The sequence below is a fragment of the Haliotis asinina genome, chromosome 4, assembly GCF_037392515.1.
Source record: "Haliotis asinina isolate JCU_RB_2024 chromosome 4, JCU_Hal_asi_v2, whole genome shotgun sequence".
NCBI lineage: Eukaryota > Metazoa > Mollusca > Gastropoda > Lepetellida > Haliotidae > Haliotis > Haliotis asinina.
In genome coordinates this window covers 53,841,978-53,860,620 of record NC_090283.1, presented here as the reverse complement: position 1 = coordinate 53,860,620, position 18,643 = coordinate 53,841,978, and the positions used below count along the sequence as shown (strand labels likewise).

The 18,643-nt window shown below is 38.5% G+C and overlaps 1 protein-coding gene across 2 annotated transcripts in view; it reads left to right on the top strand.

Moving 5' to 3' along the window:
- Positions 1-16,491, top strand: part of LOC137281676 (amine oxidase [flavin-containing]-like) — a 47,626-nt gene extending 31,135 nt beyond the window's left edge. For both annotated transcript variants that reach the window (XM_067813075.1, XM_067813076.1), the window contains exons 7-15: positions 1,729-1,792; positions 3,558-3,646; positions 6,090-6,249; positions 6,536-6,632; positions 8,251-8,362; positions 9,540-9,637; positions 10,244-10,355; positions 11,464-11,526; positions 14,051-16,491. In XM_067813075.1, the coding sequence (XP_067669176.1) occupies positions 1,729-1,792; positions 3,558-3,646; positions 6,090-6,249; positions 6,536-6,632; positions 8,251-8,362; positions 9,540-9,637; positions 10,244-10,355; positions 11,464-11,526; positions 14,051-14,194 (939 nt within the window). In that variant the 3' untranslated portion in view covers positions 14,195-16,491. The remainder of the gene's footprint in view (positions 1-1,728; positions 1,793-3,557; positions 3,647-6,089; positions 6,250-6,535; positions 6,633-8,250; positions 8,363-9,539; positions 9,638-10,243; positions 10,356-11,463; positions 11,527-14,050) is intronic.
- Positions 16,492-18,643: the final 2,152 nt, after the last annotated feature.

Sequence of the window (18,643 nt, the reverse complement as noted above, 5' to 3'; positions counted from 1 at the left end):
CATTGCCTTGTTCTGTAATAACATTGCCTTGTGTAATAACATTTTCTTGCTTATTGTGTTATTCAACCTCTGTGTTTACTGGTCAAGGTCTGATGATGTAGTAAAAGCACAAGAACCCCTTCACAGTAGCGGCACATGTGTGGACATATTGGAAACAATGTATCAGATATTAACTTGCTCTCTTGTATCATGTAACTTGGTCAGCTTAGCTTTTACAGATACGTCAAAACATGGCTATAGCAAACTCAGCTCTAAGAAAATAATGTTTATCATCAACCATATCTGAGTAACAATATTATTCTTGGAGCATGCTTAAGCTTATAGAACAAGTTTAAGGAGTGGTTAGACCCAGAACAGTTGAAGAAATCGCACGTATGGATGCATGAAGTTGACACCAATGGGCCAGTAGTCCAAGGCAGAGTTGTGTCCCCTTAATGCCTCTGATAATGGTTTCAAATGCCGGTTCACTTCTGCTCTTTTTCATGGTTTGTCAGCACCAACCCATGCTTGTTATAAGAGGCGACGAATGGAATTGGGTGGTAAGGCTTGCTGACTTGGTCCATGTCTGTCATCATATACAACTGTGTAGATTGATGCTCATGCTGTTAATCACTGGGTTGTCTGCTCCAGATTCAATTATTTACAGACAACCCCCTTACAGGTGGAAAATTGCACTTTGGGCGATCCTCTTTAATCACTCTTATGTGCCAATGATAGCAGTTATGTAGCCTTGCTGTCTGTGTTTTGTGTATGCATTCTTTACGCCAAAGACCTGGGTTCAATTCCCCACATTGGTACAGTGTGTGAAGCCCATTTCTGGTGTCATGAGCTGTGATATTGCTGGAATATTGCTAAAGGCGGCGTAAAACTAAACTCACGTACATGCCAATGATATGACCATCATACCTTAACAAGCAGTCTTCATCTCACTCACTCACTCACTCACTCACTCACTCACTCACTCACTCACTCACTCACTCCACTCCACAAAACTCCACAAAACTCCACTCCACAAAACTCCACAAAACTCCACAAATTCTATTTTATATGATATCTGATTTCCCTTGAGGTAGTGTTTATCTTCATATAGACATGTACTATATAATTTGAAAATGACTGCTACATTGTGCATGAAAAAGAGAGTTATTGACTACATGCGTGATGCATGATAGTGTGGATTGTATTGTGGATTTACTCTGTCATCACTCCTTCTGTCCTGTGGGCTACTGTGTGTCTTGCATGAAGCTTTCATCATCATCAATATGAACTTGAAGTTGTTTTCTTGATGTTTTACAGTGATGATTAAATTTTCTGAATTATCTTTGCTTCTATTAAACTGATGCTTAATGCTTTTTGCTAAAAGTTTGTGATTAATTTTAGAATCTGGATAAATTAATGATTGTCCTCAAGACTAACACAGTGTGAAGAATAAGGAACTCATGTTCTATAGATTTCAATGATTTTCTGTCTAAATTAAGCATTTCTCTTCCAAAAAGAGTTGTTTGTTTCTTTAGCAAATCACATTTTTGCCAGAAATCAGAATTAAAGTTCCGAACAACTGTTACATAATGGCTTCTCTATGATTTGTATATTGTAAGGATGGTCTGAAACTTTAATACTCAGACAATTTAGTTTTATATCAGTTCCAAACAGGAAAGGTCTTTAGTTAAATGGAGATGTTTTTTGGTTCATTTGTTTATTACCTAAAAATATGTTTTGTTTTGTCAGGAAAGGAAGTTTGTTGGTGGATCCCAGCAGATTAGTATCAAAATGGCTGAGAAGATAGGAAAGGGTGAGTTGTCGTGGTTACCAGGTAAATGTAAACTTCTTCAGTACCATCTGCACGTTATGAAAAGATCCATGTCTTCAGATTTTACAATGTTCATGTCCCCTCCAGATTTTCAAGATGACAAAATCAGTATCTTCAATAATAAAAAGGGCTGATGGGGTAGCCTGGTAGCTAAAGAGTCTGCTAGTCATGCTGGAGACCAGGGTCCCATTTCTCAAAGTGATTGTAGCTCTACGATAGTCATAAGTCAATGTTAAATATGGGAGCTACGACTGTCTTAAGTGTGTGTTAAAGTATGGGAGTTACGACTGTCGTAAGTCTGTATTAAAGTATGGGGGTTACGACTGTCGTACGTCTATGTTAAAGTATGGGAGTTACGACTGTCGTAAGTCTATGTTAAAGTATGGGAGTTACGACTGTCGTAAGTCTGTGTGAAAGTATGGGAGTTACGACTGTCGTAAGTCTATGTTAAAGTATGGGAGTTACGACTGTCGTAAGTCTGTATTAAAGTATGTGGGTTACGACTGTCGTAAGTCTATGTTAAAGTATGGGGGTTACGACTATCGTAAGTCTATGTTAAAGTATGGGGGTTACGACTGTCGTAAGTCAGTGTTAAAGTATGGGGGTTACGACTGTCGTAAGTCTATGTTAAAGTATGGGAGTTACGACTGTCGTAAGTCTATGTTAAAGTATGGGAGTTACGACTGTCGTAAGTCAATGTTAAAGTATGGGAGTTACGACTGTCGTACGTCTATGTTAAAGTATGGGAGTTACGACTGTCGTAAGTCTATGTTAAAGTATGGGAGTTACGACTGTCGTAAGTCTATGTTAAAGTATGGGAGTTACGACTGTCGTAAGTCAATGTTAAAGTATGGGGGTTACGACTGTCGTAAGTCAATGTTAAAGTATTGGAGTTACGACTGTCGTAAGTCTGTATTAAAGTATGGGGGATTACGACTGTCATAAGTCTATGTTAAAGTATGGGAGTTACGACTGTCGTAAGTCTATGTTAAAGTATGGGAGTTACGACTGCCGTAAGTCAATGTTAAAGTATGGGAGTTACGACTGTCGTAAGTCTGTATTAAAGTATGGGGGTTACGACTGTCATAAGTCTATGTTAAAGTATGGGAGTTACGACTGTCGTAAGTCTATGTTAAAGTATGGGAGTTATGACTGTCGTAAGTCTATGTTAAAGTATGGGGGTTACGACTGTCGGAAGTCTATGTTAAAGTATGGGAGTTACGACTGTCGTAAGTCAATGTTAAAGTATGTGGGTTACGACTGTCGTAAGTCAGTGTTAAAGTATGGGGGTTACAACTGTCTTAAGTCTATGTTAAAAGTATGGGAGTTACGACTGTTGCCTTTAGAAACAGGGCCCTGAGCCCTGGGCCTAGATTTTCAAAGCTCTCTTAACACTAGGAAAGTTGTAACTTAATGTTATTGTATGGCATTTACAACTATCTTAGCGCTAAGAGAGCTTCGAAAATCTAGGCCCAGGTTTTGATTCCCCACATGGCTACAATGCGTGAAGATCATTTCTAGTGTCCCCCAGTTCTCTCACTCACCCATGCTGCTGTTTGTGTTTATCAACGCTCATGATGTTGATCATTGGATTGACTGACTTGACTTGATTATTTACAAACAGCTGACATTTAGTTGAAATATTGCTGAGGTAACCAAACAATGTATGTATGACATGTACTGTACTGTACTGTAATGTACTGTAATGTAATGTAATGTAATGTAATGTAATGTAATCCATTTACAGATCGAGTGTTGTTGAATCATCCTGTGTCAAAGATAGAAAATAAACCTACAGAAGTCATCGTACAAGATGTCAACGGCAACAGATACACTGTGAGTGACAGCATTCTGTTGGATGGAAATGGTAAACTGCGAGATTAGTAAAACCATGATATCATACCTACGGTTAGGTATACAGTCCTGAATTGAAAATTTTGTATTATCTGTTTTCGTGCCATCGTTTCTACCTTGTCATGAAATGACAGTTTTGTTTATTTAAAATAACAAATATTATGGCTACTTTTTACAGTGTTGTTAAAGAAATTAAACAAGTTTTTCTCTTGTAAATTTTCATTACAACGGAACTGAACGCCTTGTACTGCAATATGTACCATTCTGTTGTTTACTGTTCCACCCCTAGCACTGTGTTGACAAGATTGACATGCATTTTCTCTTGGAGTCTTTGAAGGGCATTTAGAAGTGGTACACATGAAGACAAGAGTTTTTATGGATGACAGCTTCTTTATTGTGAAGGCTCACAACATTTTGAAGTATGTTCTCACTTTCATCAGGTGAATGAAACAAATATGAACTGACAGCTATATATGTTCATGTTGAAACAACAACAGTATGACAAAGGAAACCAGTAGTTGATGGATGGATGGACAGACAGATGGATGGATGGACAGACAGATGGACAGACAGATGGATGGACAGATGGATGGACAGACAGATGGATGGACAGACAGATGGATGGATGGACAGACAGATGGATGGATGGACCGACAGATGGATGGTTGGACAGGCAGATGGATGGATGGACAGATGGATGGATGGACAGGCAGATGGATGGATGGATGGACAGACAGATGGATGATGGACAGATAGATGGATGGATGGATGGATGGATGTACAGGCAGATGGATGGATGGATGGATGGATGGATATGGGGTATGAGTGGATGGAGAGGAGGATGCACAAAGGGAAGCCAGGGAGTGTTAATCCAGGCATAGTTGATTAGGTAACAGTGGTAGCATGTAACAAGGTGGTAAGAAAACATGTGTAAGTGGTCCATAGTAGTAGGACATACAAGGACAAAGAGACCAGCAGTGATGATAAATTAACCTAGTGTTAATAAGTCCCAAGGCAGATATTTTTCCTGGTCACGAGTGATTGCTGATCGGCTTCTTCCGATGTCTATGGCCTCTTACAATTTTCTTTGCTGCCAGTTGTTGTTGACTGATAGGGCTTTGGTGGCTTCCCATAGAAAAGCATGGTCCTCGTTCTTGTTAATGTGTTCGGAAACCAGATTTGAATTCGAATTTGTTGACAGATGCTTGATATTCTTTGAGTGTGATGCTGAGGGACCTGAGGGTTTCTTCAGTGTATGTGTCACCACAATTGCAGAGGATTTGGGATACGCGTCCTCTGGGGTTGGATTTGGAGCTGCTGGTGCCTCTGCCATTGGTATACAGACGGGTTTGTTGCTGGAGAAGGCGACATCAGTGTTAGCTTTGTTCTTTACTAGTCTGGAGATCTGATGGCTGACAAGGCCGAGGTAGGGAGTAGTGATCCTGATAGGTGGTGGAGTAGCTTTGGGTTTAGGTGTAGAGGTTTTGAGGGTCTTGTTAATGATTCTAAGACAAAGTGTGAAGGATAACTTTTGATTGAGGTGAAGGTGTCCTTGAGGTGGTTCAGTTCTTTGCTGAGAACATCGTGTTGGCAGATGGCTTTAGTCCATTTCATGGGCATCGCGATGATGGCTTGTTTATCTTGGGATGGTGGCAGGAGTTGTAACGGATGTACTGGTCTGTGTGCGTGGGCTCGTGGTAAACAGAGGTTCTGAGTCCATTTTTGGTATTTTGCGGGACACATCTAGGAAAGGTAGGTGTTGGTTGCTTCTGTTTCCATGGTAAACAGTAGTACATGTGCCACGCAGTGGGCGATTGAGTAGTAGTTTGGGATCGTCCTAGGGGCTATGATGGTAATTGTGCCATCTGCTTTCAAATACCAACAGTGGGGTTTGAATGGTGCAGTGGAGAGGCTGATTCTTCAAATGATGTCGTAAATATTTCAGTGGTCAGTGGTGACATTGGGGATCTCATAGGTAGTCCATATATTTGCTTGTAGATGTTGTCCATAAAATCTCTTGTCTTCTCTTGGTTGTCCTCTTTGGAAGTAATATCAGTCCATTTGGTTTGTAACAGTATGATCCCATGGATCCAAAGATCCATCTGAGGCATGGACCATCACACCACACTTATTTTGATGGTGATCAGATTGTACTCAACATTGACTGAACTATCCTACCCATAGTATAAAACTTGAATATTAAAACTTGTGCCATTGGTAAAGGACTGGGTGGTGAGGTTGCCTCATGGTTAAACCAAATGCTCATTGCACAAATGATACAGGCTCTATTTCCTGAATATTTGAGAAGCCTGTTTCTGGTGTCCTCAACAGTGATATTGCTGGGATATTGCTAAAAGTGGCATAAAAAACATAACTTACTAACTTCATTTTGAACTGTTTTTCAACATGCTTTTCTTCCTGGCAGGCGAAATATATTATCGTAGCATCCCCCCTGCCCATCCAGAACAAGATCATCTATGACCCACCATTGCCAAGTCTGCGTAACCAGATGCTACAGAGGGCACCGATGGGATCGGTCATTAAAACGTTCATGTACTATAGCACACCATTCTGGAGACGGAAAGGTCAGTTCTCTGAACATTAATACATCTTAGAATGAAAGGACAGAGTGCACTGACTGATAATGCTGCTGGTATCACACATATATTTATTTCATAACTTCAGATTAAGATGAACAATACCTATGAAATAAACTTCTTGCTTTAACATATTGATGTCATAATGTATACAGCTTTTACTTTTTGGATGGTGAATATGTAGATGGATCTTTATCTCAACCTCTCTCTGTTCCTCCTCCTCTCCCATCCTTTCTGTCTCTCTCTCACTCACTCACCCCACTCACTGTTTCAGGTTTGTGTGGTTCATCAGCTATAGATGACGAGGAAGGGCTGGTGGGGTTCACCTTGGATCACGTCATGCCTGATGGATCACACCCAGCTCTAATGGGGTAAGTCAGAGCACATGGCAATATGGCAATCTTAGCTTCTTGACACTTGTGAACCTGTGTTATGACATTTGTAGAGCTACAGTCTCATTGAGAAACTTTGACCTCCACATTCGTTTCATTCCTATCTATATATTTTGAAACTGCCTGCGACTTCAAAGTAGTTTCAGTTATTTGGAACTTTGTGATTCATTAATCCTGCTTGTTTCATTTAATGCTTTGCTGAGAGATTTTTAGACAACGGACCCAAGATTTCCCCTTTTCAAATAAAATGTACAAAATACATTTGAAATTAAGAATCTCATATATTTATGACAGTTTGGGAATACTAGTAGTACATGTGTTTAGTATTCTTTTCTGCTAATCTTCTCAACTGCTATTCTATTCCAAAAATGTATGATTCTGCTGGCCCATGCTTTTGCACTCTTTTCATTAGACTTCCGGGATTATATCTGATTAGTTAAATATATTAGCTGAAATTACTGTACAGAATATGTTTTCTGAATTTGCAGACAAAGCATCAAGAAAATTAGAATGGGAAAAAAGATGTCAAAATCTCACTTTAAGTTTTTTCAGCATAACATTTTGTTGCTTACTGAGGGTCAAAATTAATGCACGGTAGTATGCTAAATGAGTTTTAAAATTCATAATAGTGTTCAACTTTTTATACCCCTGGCATGTACTGCGGGGGATATAGACAATGCCGTCCATCCGACCCTTAACATTTTGTTTCCGGAGCATAACTCAGAAACCGTTCAATATCTTTAGAAAAAATAATCTTAACCTATGGTTGAGATATTTTTCTGCAAAACTTGTGGTGCCTAAAGTGGTGCCTTTTGCTATGTACAGGTTTTTGTGGTTTATCATTTTCTCAGTTTACATGGAAATGTTTCGGACTTTGTTTCAAAAGTGAAAGGTTTGTTTCGTTTCCAGAACACATCTCAAAAAGTTCCTAATATCTGTCAGCAAGACTTGGTAGATATATGTGGCAGACCCCAACATGGTGCCTTTTGCTATTTGCAGATTTTTGTGATATACAATTTTCTGGGTTTCCATGGAAAAGTTTCGGACTTAGTCTCAAAATGGAGGGATGGGCTTCGTTTCCGGAGCACAACTAAATCTCCTTCTGCAAAACTTGGCAGATATGTAGGGGAGACCCTAAAGTGGTGCCTTTTGCCATTTACAGATTTTTTGAGTTATCATTTTCCCAGTTTCCATGGAAACGATTCTGGCTTAGTCTCAAAATGGAGGGATGGGCTTCGTTTCCGGAGCACAACACGAAAACTATTCAATATCTTACAGCAAAATGTGGCAGATATTTGAGGCAGCCCACAATGATTTACAATGTTTTGGCATCTTCCTGGTTTTGACTGAAACAATTCTGATTTAGTCTCAAAATGGAGGGATAGGCTTTGTTTCCAGAGCACAACTCGAAAACCATTTGATATCTTTCAACAGATCTTGGCAGATATATCAGACAGATCTTGAAGTGGTGCCTTTTGCTGTTTACAGATATGGCATTTATATTTTTCATGACTTCAATGGAAACGATTCAAACTTAATCTAAGAAAACACCACTTAGACCACTAAGACATGAGTCATTTGTGGATTGTTTGGCCAGGTTCATATTAGCTGACAAGGCAAGGAGGTACGTGGAGTTGACGCCAGAGGAACGGAAATCCAGAATAGCTCACTTATACTCCAAAGTCTTTCAGACTGACGAGGCATTGCATGTAAGTGGGTTTTGGTTAGTTTACAGATGTTTTTGTGAAATATCATAATGCATTTCTGAATATTTTAATAGGGAATGTTTTAATGTCATCTGTTAAATTGCTTGTTCAGATTGAACTTTGGTTTAGCAGATATATGTGTTAGTTGTAACCAGTGATGCAAGTTCAGTTTTGAATGGTCAGTGCTTGAATAATTTGGTCCTAATTCTGGATGTCGTCTGTGCATTACCCATGAAGATCTGGTCTTCAGCAACTCATGCTTGTCGAAAGAGGCGACAAACAGGTAGTCTGGTTTGCGGACTTGTTTGACACGTCATCAAATCCCAACTGTGTTGATCAATGTTTCCAGATTTCAGACCGCTGTCATATAGCTGGAATATTGTTGAGTCAAACAAACAAAACAATAAATAAAGGACCTGTTGAGACACAGTGGTCCCAATTATGCTACATGTGTAGTGTGCATATTTTATCTAGCTGTACTTAGTAACTTAATGATGTATCTTTGTGATGTAGCCTGTGCATTACGAGAAGGACTGGCTAGAACATTGCTTGTTATCTAGCTGTATTTAGTAACTATGTATCTTTGTGATGTAGCCTGTGCATTACGAGAAGGACTGGCTAGAACATTGCTTGTTATCTCGCTGTATTTAGTAACTATGTATCTTTGTGATGTAGCCTGTGCATTACGAGGAGAAGGACTGGCTAGAACATTGCTTGTTATCTAGCTGTATTTAATAACTATGTATCTTTGTGATGTAGCCTGTGCATTACGAGGAGAAGGACTGGCTAGAACATTGCTTGTTATCTCGCTGTATTTAGTAACTATGTATCTTTGTGATGTAGCCTGTGCATTACGAGGAGAAGGACTGGCTAGAACATTGCTTGTTATCTCGCTGTATTTAGTAACTATGTATCTTTGTGATGTAGCCTGTGCATTACGAGGAGAAGGACTGGCTAGAACATTGCTTGTTATCTCGCTGTATTTAGTAACTATGTATCTTTGTGATGTAGCCTGTGCATTACGAGAAGGACTGGCTAGGATATTGCATGTATTCTCCAGCTGTATATAGTAACTGTGTGTTTTTGTAATGTAGCCTGTGCATTACGAGGAGAAGGACTGGCTAGGATATTGCATGTATTCTCCAGCTGTATATAGTAACTGTGTGGTTTTGTAATGTAGCCTGTGCATTACGAGGAGAAGGACTGGCTTGGGGAGCAGTGGTCCGGAGGATGCTACACCACCATGATGCCTCCTGGATACCTCACCAAGTTCGGCAGGTGAGTACATATGATAAGCACCCCAGGAAGGCTTGTTTGGGTTTTTTTCTCCTGTAGCAGTCTAGGTTATCAACATTCCTGAAGTGTAGACTGATTTCTGTTATGTTACTGTTGTCACCCAATTTTTATCATCTAAAACAGATGTGAAGCCCTTACTTTTGCGTCAGTTTATTTTTTTCTCAGTGAAAAGTTGAGTGAGTGAGTGAGTTAGGTTTAACTCCGCTTGGAACTCTGATATCACAGTGTGTCAGATTAGAAATACATGCAAGTCTCAGGCGATAACCACCTTATTTCAACTCGCGATCTTGGCCATGGTGTTGACTGTAATTGATTGTAACCTGGGGGATTCAAGCAGTAATAGATTTGGGGCATGTGAAAGGGATAACAAATAGTGGTACCTGACGTGACTTTGATGATATACTAGGACACTGTGTAGGACATCTTATAGAAAACATTCAAGTTCACTGCAGTTTGGCCACTTGGGGTCTGATGGTAAGCTGAGATTGGTGTATACAGGTTTCAGGTTTGGGCAAGGCAGGGATATTTTTTTGACAAGAACTTGAAAGGGGTTGTCACATTGTGTTTACACATGCTATACTTCTTCAGTTATCTGAGGCGGCCCATTGGCAGGATGTACTTTGCTGGGACTGAGACAGCAACCCAGTGGTCAGGCTATATGGACGGCGCAGTGCAGGCTGGTGAGCGGGCTGCCAGAGAGGTAGGAGACAACTTTAGCTGCATTATGTGGGATGTTGGTACACTTTGTTTATTAACATTAGAATGGTGGCGTAACACTAGATCACTGTATGCAACTTTCTGTGTAATGGGAGGATAACAGGAGAACTATTCTCATGCAGCACTCAAGCAATGTTTCAACATCATGTGCAACATTTGAACAACAAGCATCCTGTACACTTGAATATCATGTGCAACACTCAGTCATAATGTGCAACGTTTGAACATCATGTGCAACATTTGAACAGCACATGCTACATTCAAGCATCCTGTACACTTGAATATCATGTGCAACACTCAGTCATAATGTGCAACGTTTGAACATCATGTGCAACATTTGAACAACACCTGCTACATTCAAGCATCCTGTACACTTGAATATCATGTGCAACACTCAGTCATAATGTGCAACGTTTGAACATCATGTGCAACATTTGAACAACACATGCTACATTCAAGCATCCTGTACACTTGAATATCATGTGCAACACTCAGTCATAATGTGCAACGTTTGAACATCATGTGCAACATTTGAACAACACATGCTACATTCAAGCAACCTGTACACTTGAATATCATGTGCAACACTCAGTCATAATGTGCAACGTTTGAACATCATGTGCAACATTTGAACAGCACATGCTACATTTAAGCGTCCTGTACACTTGAATATCATGTGCAACACTCAAGCATAATGTGCAATACTCAAGCATAATGTGCAATGTTTGAACATCATGTCCAACACTCATGAATCTTGTGTGACAATGGCACGTCATGTGCAACTAAAAAAATCATATGGCAATTGAACATCACGTGTAACATTACAACATCACATTCAATAATAATAATTCACTTTTGTAGCGCCTGGTATCCATCTGTCTAGTTGCTCACTTTGTATGAGTCAACACTCAATCATCGTGTAAAACAGTGGAATGTCACGTTCAACACTCCAATACAATGTCCAACACTTGACCACTGGAACATCATTTGTGATTGTTAGGTGGTAATGCTGAGGTTCATGGTTAATTGTACTGGAAATTCCTTATTTCAGTTTCAATCTCATGTCATGCTGTATAACTTTCTGTTCGCAGATTCTCCACACCATGGGCAAAATCAGGGCTGACCAAATATGGCAGACAGAGCCAGAAGATGCGGTAAGATGTTCATTTATTGGTGGAGATTTTGGTGCTGCTGTAAGCATTATTCCAACTACAGTCAAACCCTGTTTACTCGAACCCCACATATCCACAAACCCTGTTTTCCAGACCATTTTTATGTGAAATGAAACTTATGCTCATTAATTGTACTCGCTTAACCGGACCCCACACTTCCGGACCCGGACAGCGAATTTTCAAACCATGCCCATAGATTTCCATTGAAAAATGATCCAGTTATCTGGATGGAGAGATCTGTGCAACATGCATGTGTATGTGTCATGTCAATACCGTTTACCGCACGACTATGTGATTTCATTTTTAATCTATCGGAAGGCATTTGATGTGAATTGATTAATTAGCTATCACAACACTAGGGACGCATGTCACTTGGGTTGTGCATTAGGATTTTGGTGGCATGAGAACATGTCATCAGTAACAAGAACATATGTTAAGTAGGATTAAGGTAAACTACACTGTAATTGTACTGTATATAACACTTATAAATCGACCCCTTACTATCTGTCGTGATGTAAGTTAAAAGTAGCCTCTCACATGATTTAAGTCATGTGATCCTGTCCGGAAGTTTACTTTCTGCACACAGCAAAAGTTCAACACGATGTCATATGTTTTTATGACATTACATGATTACGTCCGAGACAACCTGACAACTTGTAACCAGCGTTCTGCCTTCCATGTTTTATCAGTACACTTATTAGTTACGATGATTCACTGTTATTACTATTGATAATTGATATATAGATATACATACATGAAAATAGTTTGCTTTCACTTAATTTTCACGATTTGCTTGTTTGATCCAGTTAACCGGACGTCTCACTATCCCAGTGAAACCAAAACGTCCAGATAACCGGGGTTTGACTGTACATGATAGCCGCCTGTCAATAACCTGAATCAGACAGTCCAGTGATTTATATCATGGGCAGTAATCCATGCCTTGAAATATTTGATTGTTTTTATTCACCTGACCAGTAATGAAATGATCTGATGCCTTTGATCACCTTACTGGACATGAATGTCATAGTCTGTTTGCTTGGCATCTCAAAAACCATATCTCCAACAATGACGAAACTCAACACGCTTGTTCTTGTTAATGTTTACAACACAACTTGTCCAAGAGGATTAGTTCATTAAGATGGCCACTGACAGCAACTGTTTCGTGGACATTTTTGAACAGATGACTTCATTTCAAGGTCAGGTTCAGTGGCACTAATGTAAACTTCGGTACAACTGAACATTTTCTTTGAGCAGGATCGGAAAGAGGGAAGCGTAGGGTTAGGGCTGGGGTTAGGATTAAGGTTATGGTTAGCGTTAGACTCCAGTGTACAACAAGAAGTAGCTAAAACCATGGTGCCGGTAAAAGTAAAGTGCTCCTAAACTTCATTAATAATGCACACGTGTAATTAACTGACGGATGAAACAAGTTGTTTTTGTTTGTCCTGACCACTTGCTGTATAGTCTGTTCTAAGATTCTTTGGTAAAAGATCAAAGGCAATGACAGTACTTTATCAGATGATAATGTACATTTTTTGCATTGTGTCACAATGTGTTGGCATCACTGTGCCATTCTAGTCTGCCCCCTCGTAATAGAACACTTTTGCATTACATCATAATATAACCTTTGTCAAGATGACTGTCAGTTGTCATTGCCTTGTACAGCCTAATACAGTAATCTACCCCATTGTCACCTGTTTCGTGGTTTGCAGTTGCGTCATTCCGCTATCATCACTGGTGGAAACATTACGGATATATTTTTCGACAGATAAAATGTCTCATAGTTTGACACATAATTTTACAGTGACATGGTAACATTAGCAATGTTTACATTCCCACAATGCAGTCGTGGAATGTCGCATGACCAGTCAGCTTCAGCTGAATGTGCTGATCTAAACTTATGTAGGTAGTAGAAGTTAGACGGTTATATTGATCCATCCATGGCTTATGTTAATAACAGATGTAATTAAAATAATTTAGAGAAGATATTTAACCTGAACGCAAACTACCACCAAACGGTTAATCGTTTGTTCTTAAGGTAGCGTTCGTCTTAACGTAGGGGCAGACACATCAAAAGAACAGTGCCTCAGTTAGCCCTGTGCAAGGAGTCTTAATTCAGGTCACCAACACTGTCGTTTGTTTTCTGCTGGACCAAAATATTTTAGTCCATAATCCGTAAATGAGAGAATCTGCATTTTGGAGAAAACCGCATTGCACACAGTTTGCATTTGACAGAATCCACTGCACTGGAAACACACTACTGCGAAAACAAACTATTGTTATAACGAACTAAATTTGACACCCCTGAGCTCGTTATGGCCTTAGTATAATGCATTTACAGACAAGTTTCTTAATTTACTGTTGTTCTCATTAAAAAATATTCCAGCTATGTGGTAGCGATCAGTAAATAAATGAGTTGGTATTGGACAATTCAGCGATCAACAGCATGAGTATTTATAAACATATTCACGAAACATAACTAAAAAAAAATCAGTTGTTTCTTTTCCAGGAGGTGAAAGCACGGCCATTCGACACATCATTCTGGGAAAGAAATGCTCCGTCAATTCCTGGGTTGTTGAGGTTTCTTGGTGTGACAACACTGTTATCTGCAGCAGGTGCGGGAGGATATGTTTATCACAAGTATTTCAGATAAACCAACAATGCGGTCAGATCTACCCATGTTATGGAAGCAAAACTGAACTGTCGTCGTCACACCTCAGAAACATCCGAATCAGGGATGGATACCACGTCCAAGCCATCCGCTGTTGATTACTAGTCTTCAGGAAAGTACAACAAATACAACCTAACGAATTCTACAATATTTTTAGAGTTGTCTTCATTACCATCAGGAAATTGATCATTTACACTCGTCACCACTTGTCCTTTCCATAACCGGCCTGCAAGAAAACTTGTCCTCCCCCTATTAAAGAAAGTTATTTATGAAACATTTGACCTACCAATCAGAATGCATGTATGATTGCATGCACTTCTGTCAATGAATCTTTCAGAAATTTTTATCTTGTTCAGATATCTAAAATAGAGGTTCTTGAGAGGTATGTCCAAGTTGGTATACAAGTAAAAGGCAAATATTATGTATGAAAACTTCTATATTTTATGTCACAGTGGTTCTGTTGTGTATTCCTTGCCTTTTTGCAGTTGATGAAGGGGCGAGGAATAGCCAAGAGACCTGACATACTTTAAGAAGTTGTCGTCCATAATGTTTGCTTTTTGTCTCAAAATATCCCCCAAATACAGTTGTGCTCAGTCACACTGTTTATCACTAAGTGGGACATGTTTAGAAAGCAGCAATATTCAAGAAATCTGGGAGAAATATATGTGAATCATTACACAAGTTCACAAGTTTTACAGTGCTCAGACTGAACCCATCACAAAAACAATCTTTAAAAAACATCAATTGCTATTTGGGTTGTCACGGATAAATATGAGTTGGTTGTCAAAGTAACATGTACTAACGATATATACCTAGAAGCGCTTGTTTGTATAACATTCAGCTGGGCCATGTATCACATTGTTATGTTCATTTGCCAAAATATCATTAACCTGCCTCAGTAACAGATGTTAATGAAAGCTTGCTGTTATCAGCTCTGGTGGTGGCAAAGGACTTATGTATCAAGGGTTGAAAAGGACTTCCATTAATCCATAGTACAGTCAAATAAAATATTAATCCATAGTATATGTACAGTCAAATAAAATATTAATCCATAGTACAGTCAAATAAAATATTAATCCATAGTACAGTCAAATAAAATATTAATCCATAGTACAGTCAAATAAAATATTAATCCATAGTACAGTCAAATAAAATATTAATCCATAGTACAGTCAAATAAAATATTAATCCATAGTACAGTCAAATAAAATATTAATCCATAGTACAGTCAAATAAAATATTAATCCATAGTACAGTCAAATAAAATATTAATCCATAGTACAGTCAAATAAAATCAGTGGTAAATATGTCCATCAGTATAAAAAGTATTAAACTATAAAATTTGGATCAAAGCCCAAATAAACAAAATGGTTTTCTATTTCTCTACCTCCCCAAATTTGGTACACAGGTTTATTCCTTGCACACATTTATTATTCTAGTTTCCAGTTAAGTAAAATACATACAAAAGTAAGATAAGGATCCTGAGGACACAGGTTTCAGGGGCTCCGAATTGGGGTGAGAGTTCCAGACATGGGTCCAAGTCGGGATTTCTGGTGTTGGGTAGGACCTGCAGGAGAGGGTTGGGAGTTCGACATTAGGGGTGGGAATTACAGATATAGTTAAGGAATTAAGGAGTATTTTCAGGGTAGGTGACACCAGATAAGGACAATTTTGGAGACACTCATGTACTTTTTGGTTGAAAGTTCATACTTCGAAAGAGCAAGATAAGATTTTGAATATCAGAAAATGAGTGTTTGATAGGGAGACAAACTGCCATCTATGACATATTCGGCATTAAAGTCAAGAACTAGAGCATCCTCTGAATGTCACTCAGCACAGCTACTGCCTGAAATGAAGATGAGATTCATATTAAGAGAATCTCTGAAGTAGAAAAAGGTTTGCCTCATTGGAATAGCTTTGATGTGTTCACATGTGTTTAATGCCAGTCCCATTTCAAACAAAATTCTGCATTTTGAAACACTTTTACAAGATTTGATATGCAGATGAAAATTGACCCGTCTCCTTTTAAAAAGAATTTACCTAAAATTGACTTTGTCTTGGAGACTAAAGGTTTTTCGGGAACAATAGTCTGTCTCGTTTTCTTGGGTAAAACAAACGTACTGTTTCTCAAACAACTGTTGGAATTTGATTTTATTATTAGTTATTAGGATGCAATCACTTTTACTACCCTAAAATCTTAAGACCCATAGATTCTTTAATATCACTGTACAGAAAATCCAGAATAAACATTTTCAATGAATTTACACAGTAGAATATTTTTTTAACTTTTCTAAATTTTGTACCGCAAAAATAGGAAAGACTAGCTCATCTTCAGGTTGTGCTGTATTCAACTGTCCATGTTCATAGATATATTGATATTTTAAAGTTGGAGAATTTCACATTTGAATGTTGTTATGTGTATTTTATGTATTGTTTTAGCAAAATATAGACATTGTTGATTGTTGTTAAGAAAATCACTTTATGAAGCCTCATTTTCTGCTTAAAAGACTGTGTTGTTTCTTTTATTAATGAAGATATGGTATCCGGTCAAAGGTGGTTGGAGAAATAGATTTTCACCAGGTAGCCATGTTGATTGTTAAGAGGTTAAAGATGGGATGAATGTTATCAGGTCAGTTTTGTGTTAAGTAGTATTTAGTTTCAGCATAAATAGATATTCTGATGTTATTTTTCAGAAACCTTTTAAGGCAGGTTATCCCAGATGCTTCATTTTGTATTTGTTTGTTGTTTGTTTTGTGTTGAATGCCAGGTGTATTATTACAGTGGTTTGTAAATAATCCGATCTGAACCAGACAATCCGTTGATTGACAGGAGCATCAATCTGCATGCATCAGCATGCCTGATCACCTGATCCCATTAGTCACCTTAAAACAAGCAACGGTTACCAAAGACTAACCCTGGGCCAACAGTTTTGAAGCTCTCTTAGCCCGAAGATAAGTTAATATTAATGTGTGACACTTATGACGATATTAGCGCTGAGAGAGCTACGAAAATTTAGGCCCTGGATCTTCATCGATGCTTTATGTCATGAGGATAGCATTATGTGTAGCATGATTTTGATCTCAATCCATGTGTAAATCCTATAATCAATACTGTGATAAAATATAATATCTATGAATTTTGCAAAAATCAAACCTGATGTAATGTCTACTTTGAACTGGCATTTTTTAGAAATGTAACAATTACAACTGTTGTTTGACTTCAGAATCGATTCACATCGACAATTTGTTCAGGGAACACATCAGTAATGACACTGGTCAGAATGAGTTTATGTTTGTGTACAAAATGAACCATGCAGTAATAACCTCACTCAGACTACATGAAATCCAAACATCTTTTACAATACAGCAATGGTTACTAGAAAATTACACTTATGCCTTTTCTAGCACCCCTAAATGGTTGTTCACTAAATCAGTCAATATATTAGTCTTAAGAATGTGTGTTACCATGGTAACTGTTTATGTATGTTTCATTTATATGAGATGTGGAATACCTGCAGTTTACAGCATGGTGATGACTTTCTTAAAAGAGCAACTAGATCTAGAGATATTAATTTGTAGAGTTAGCAGATTTGTTACATTAAATTTACTTTGGAAATAAATGTTATTTCACCTTGAATCAACTTGTTTCTTGTATTTTCAATACATTTGGTTTGTTAGTTTGTTGTTTAATGCTCTGCTCGGATATATTCCAGCTACTTTGCAGAGTTCTGCAAACAATCCAGTGATCGATAACATGAGCATCGATGTATGGTTTGAGATGTATTCATCTGTATGGGTTGGTTTTCTGTACACAGTAGTGTGACGGCATTGTCTGAATGTCAAAGTGTGCAAAGAACATAGCAACATGTCTACCAGAACTACACCACCATCCATTTGAAATAGTTGACAGAACCAATGCAGCAACTCTATCCCTCAAACAACCTGAACCAGATTCAGCACCCGTAAAGATATCCGTTCCCTACACAGGTAAACCATCTCATCAAGAGGCTCCTAAAACAAACAGTCCAGCCTCAAAAACATTTTCCATAACACAGGAAGAAAATTACCGCTCATGTGTTATATATAAAATATAGTGATTGTGGACTGGGGTGAATAGCCAAACAACCGGCAAATCACATTTCCTTGACTAATTCAGCAGAAAATTTGTCATTTGTGTTGTATTAAATCAAACCCGTCATAACTGAGATGACATCAATTACCAACAATCAAACTGGCAAATGCTACCTTACCGAATCATCAAAGGCCAAGCATTCAACTAGACCACGGATATTTCATCCAATCAACCTACAATGCTCAGTAAAATGTTCCACAAAAACTTACCATCCAGTTCTCAGCCACGTATGATGCCAGAATGAGTTCAGTTTTAAATCAATCATGGTAGAAAGAAGACAACCTGCGGATTGGTTGTCTC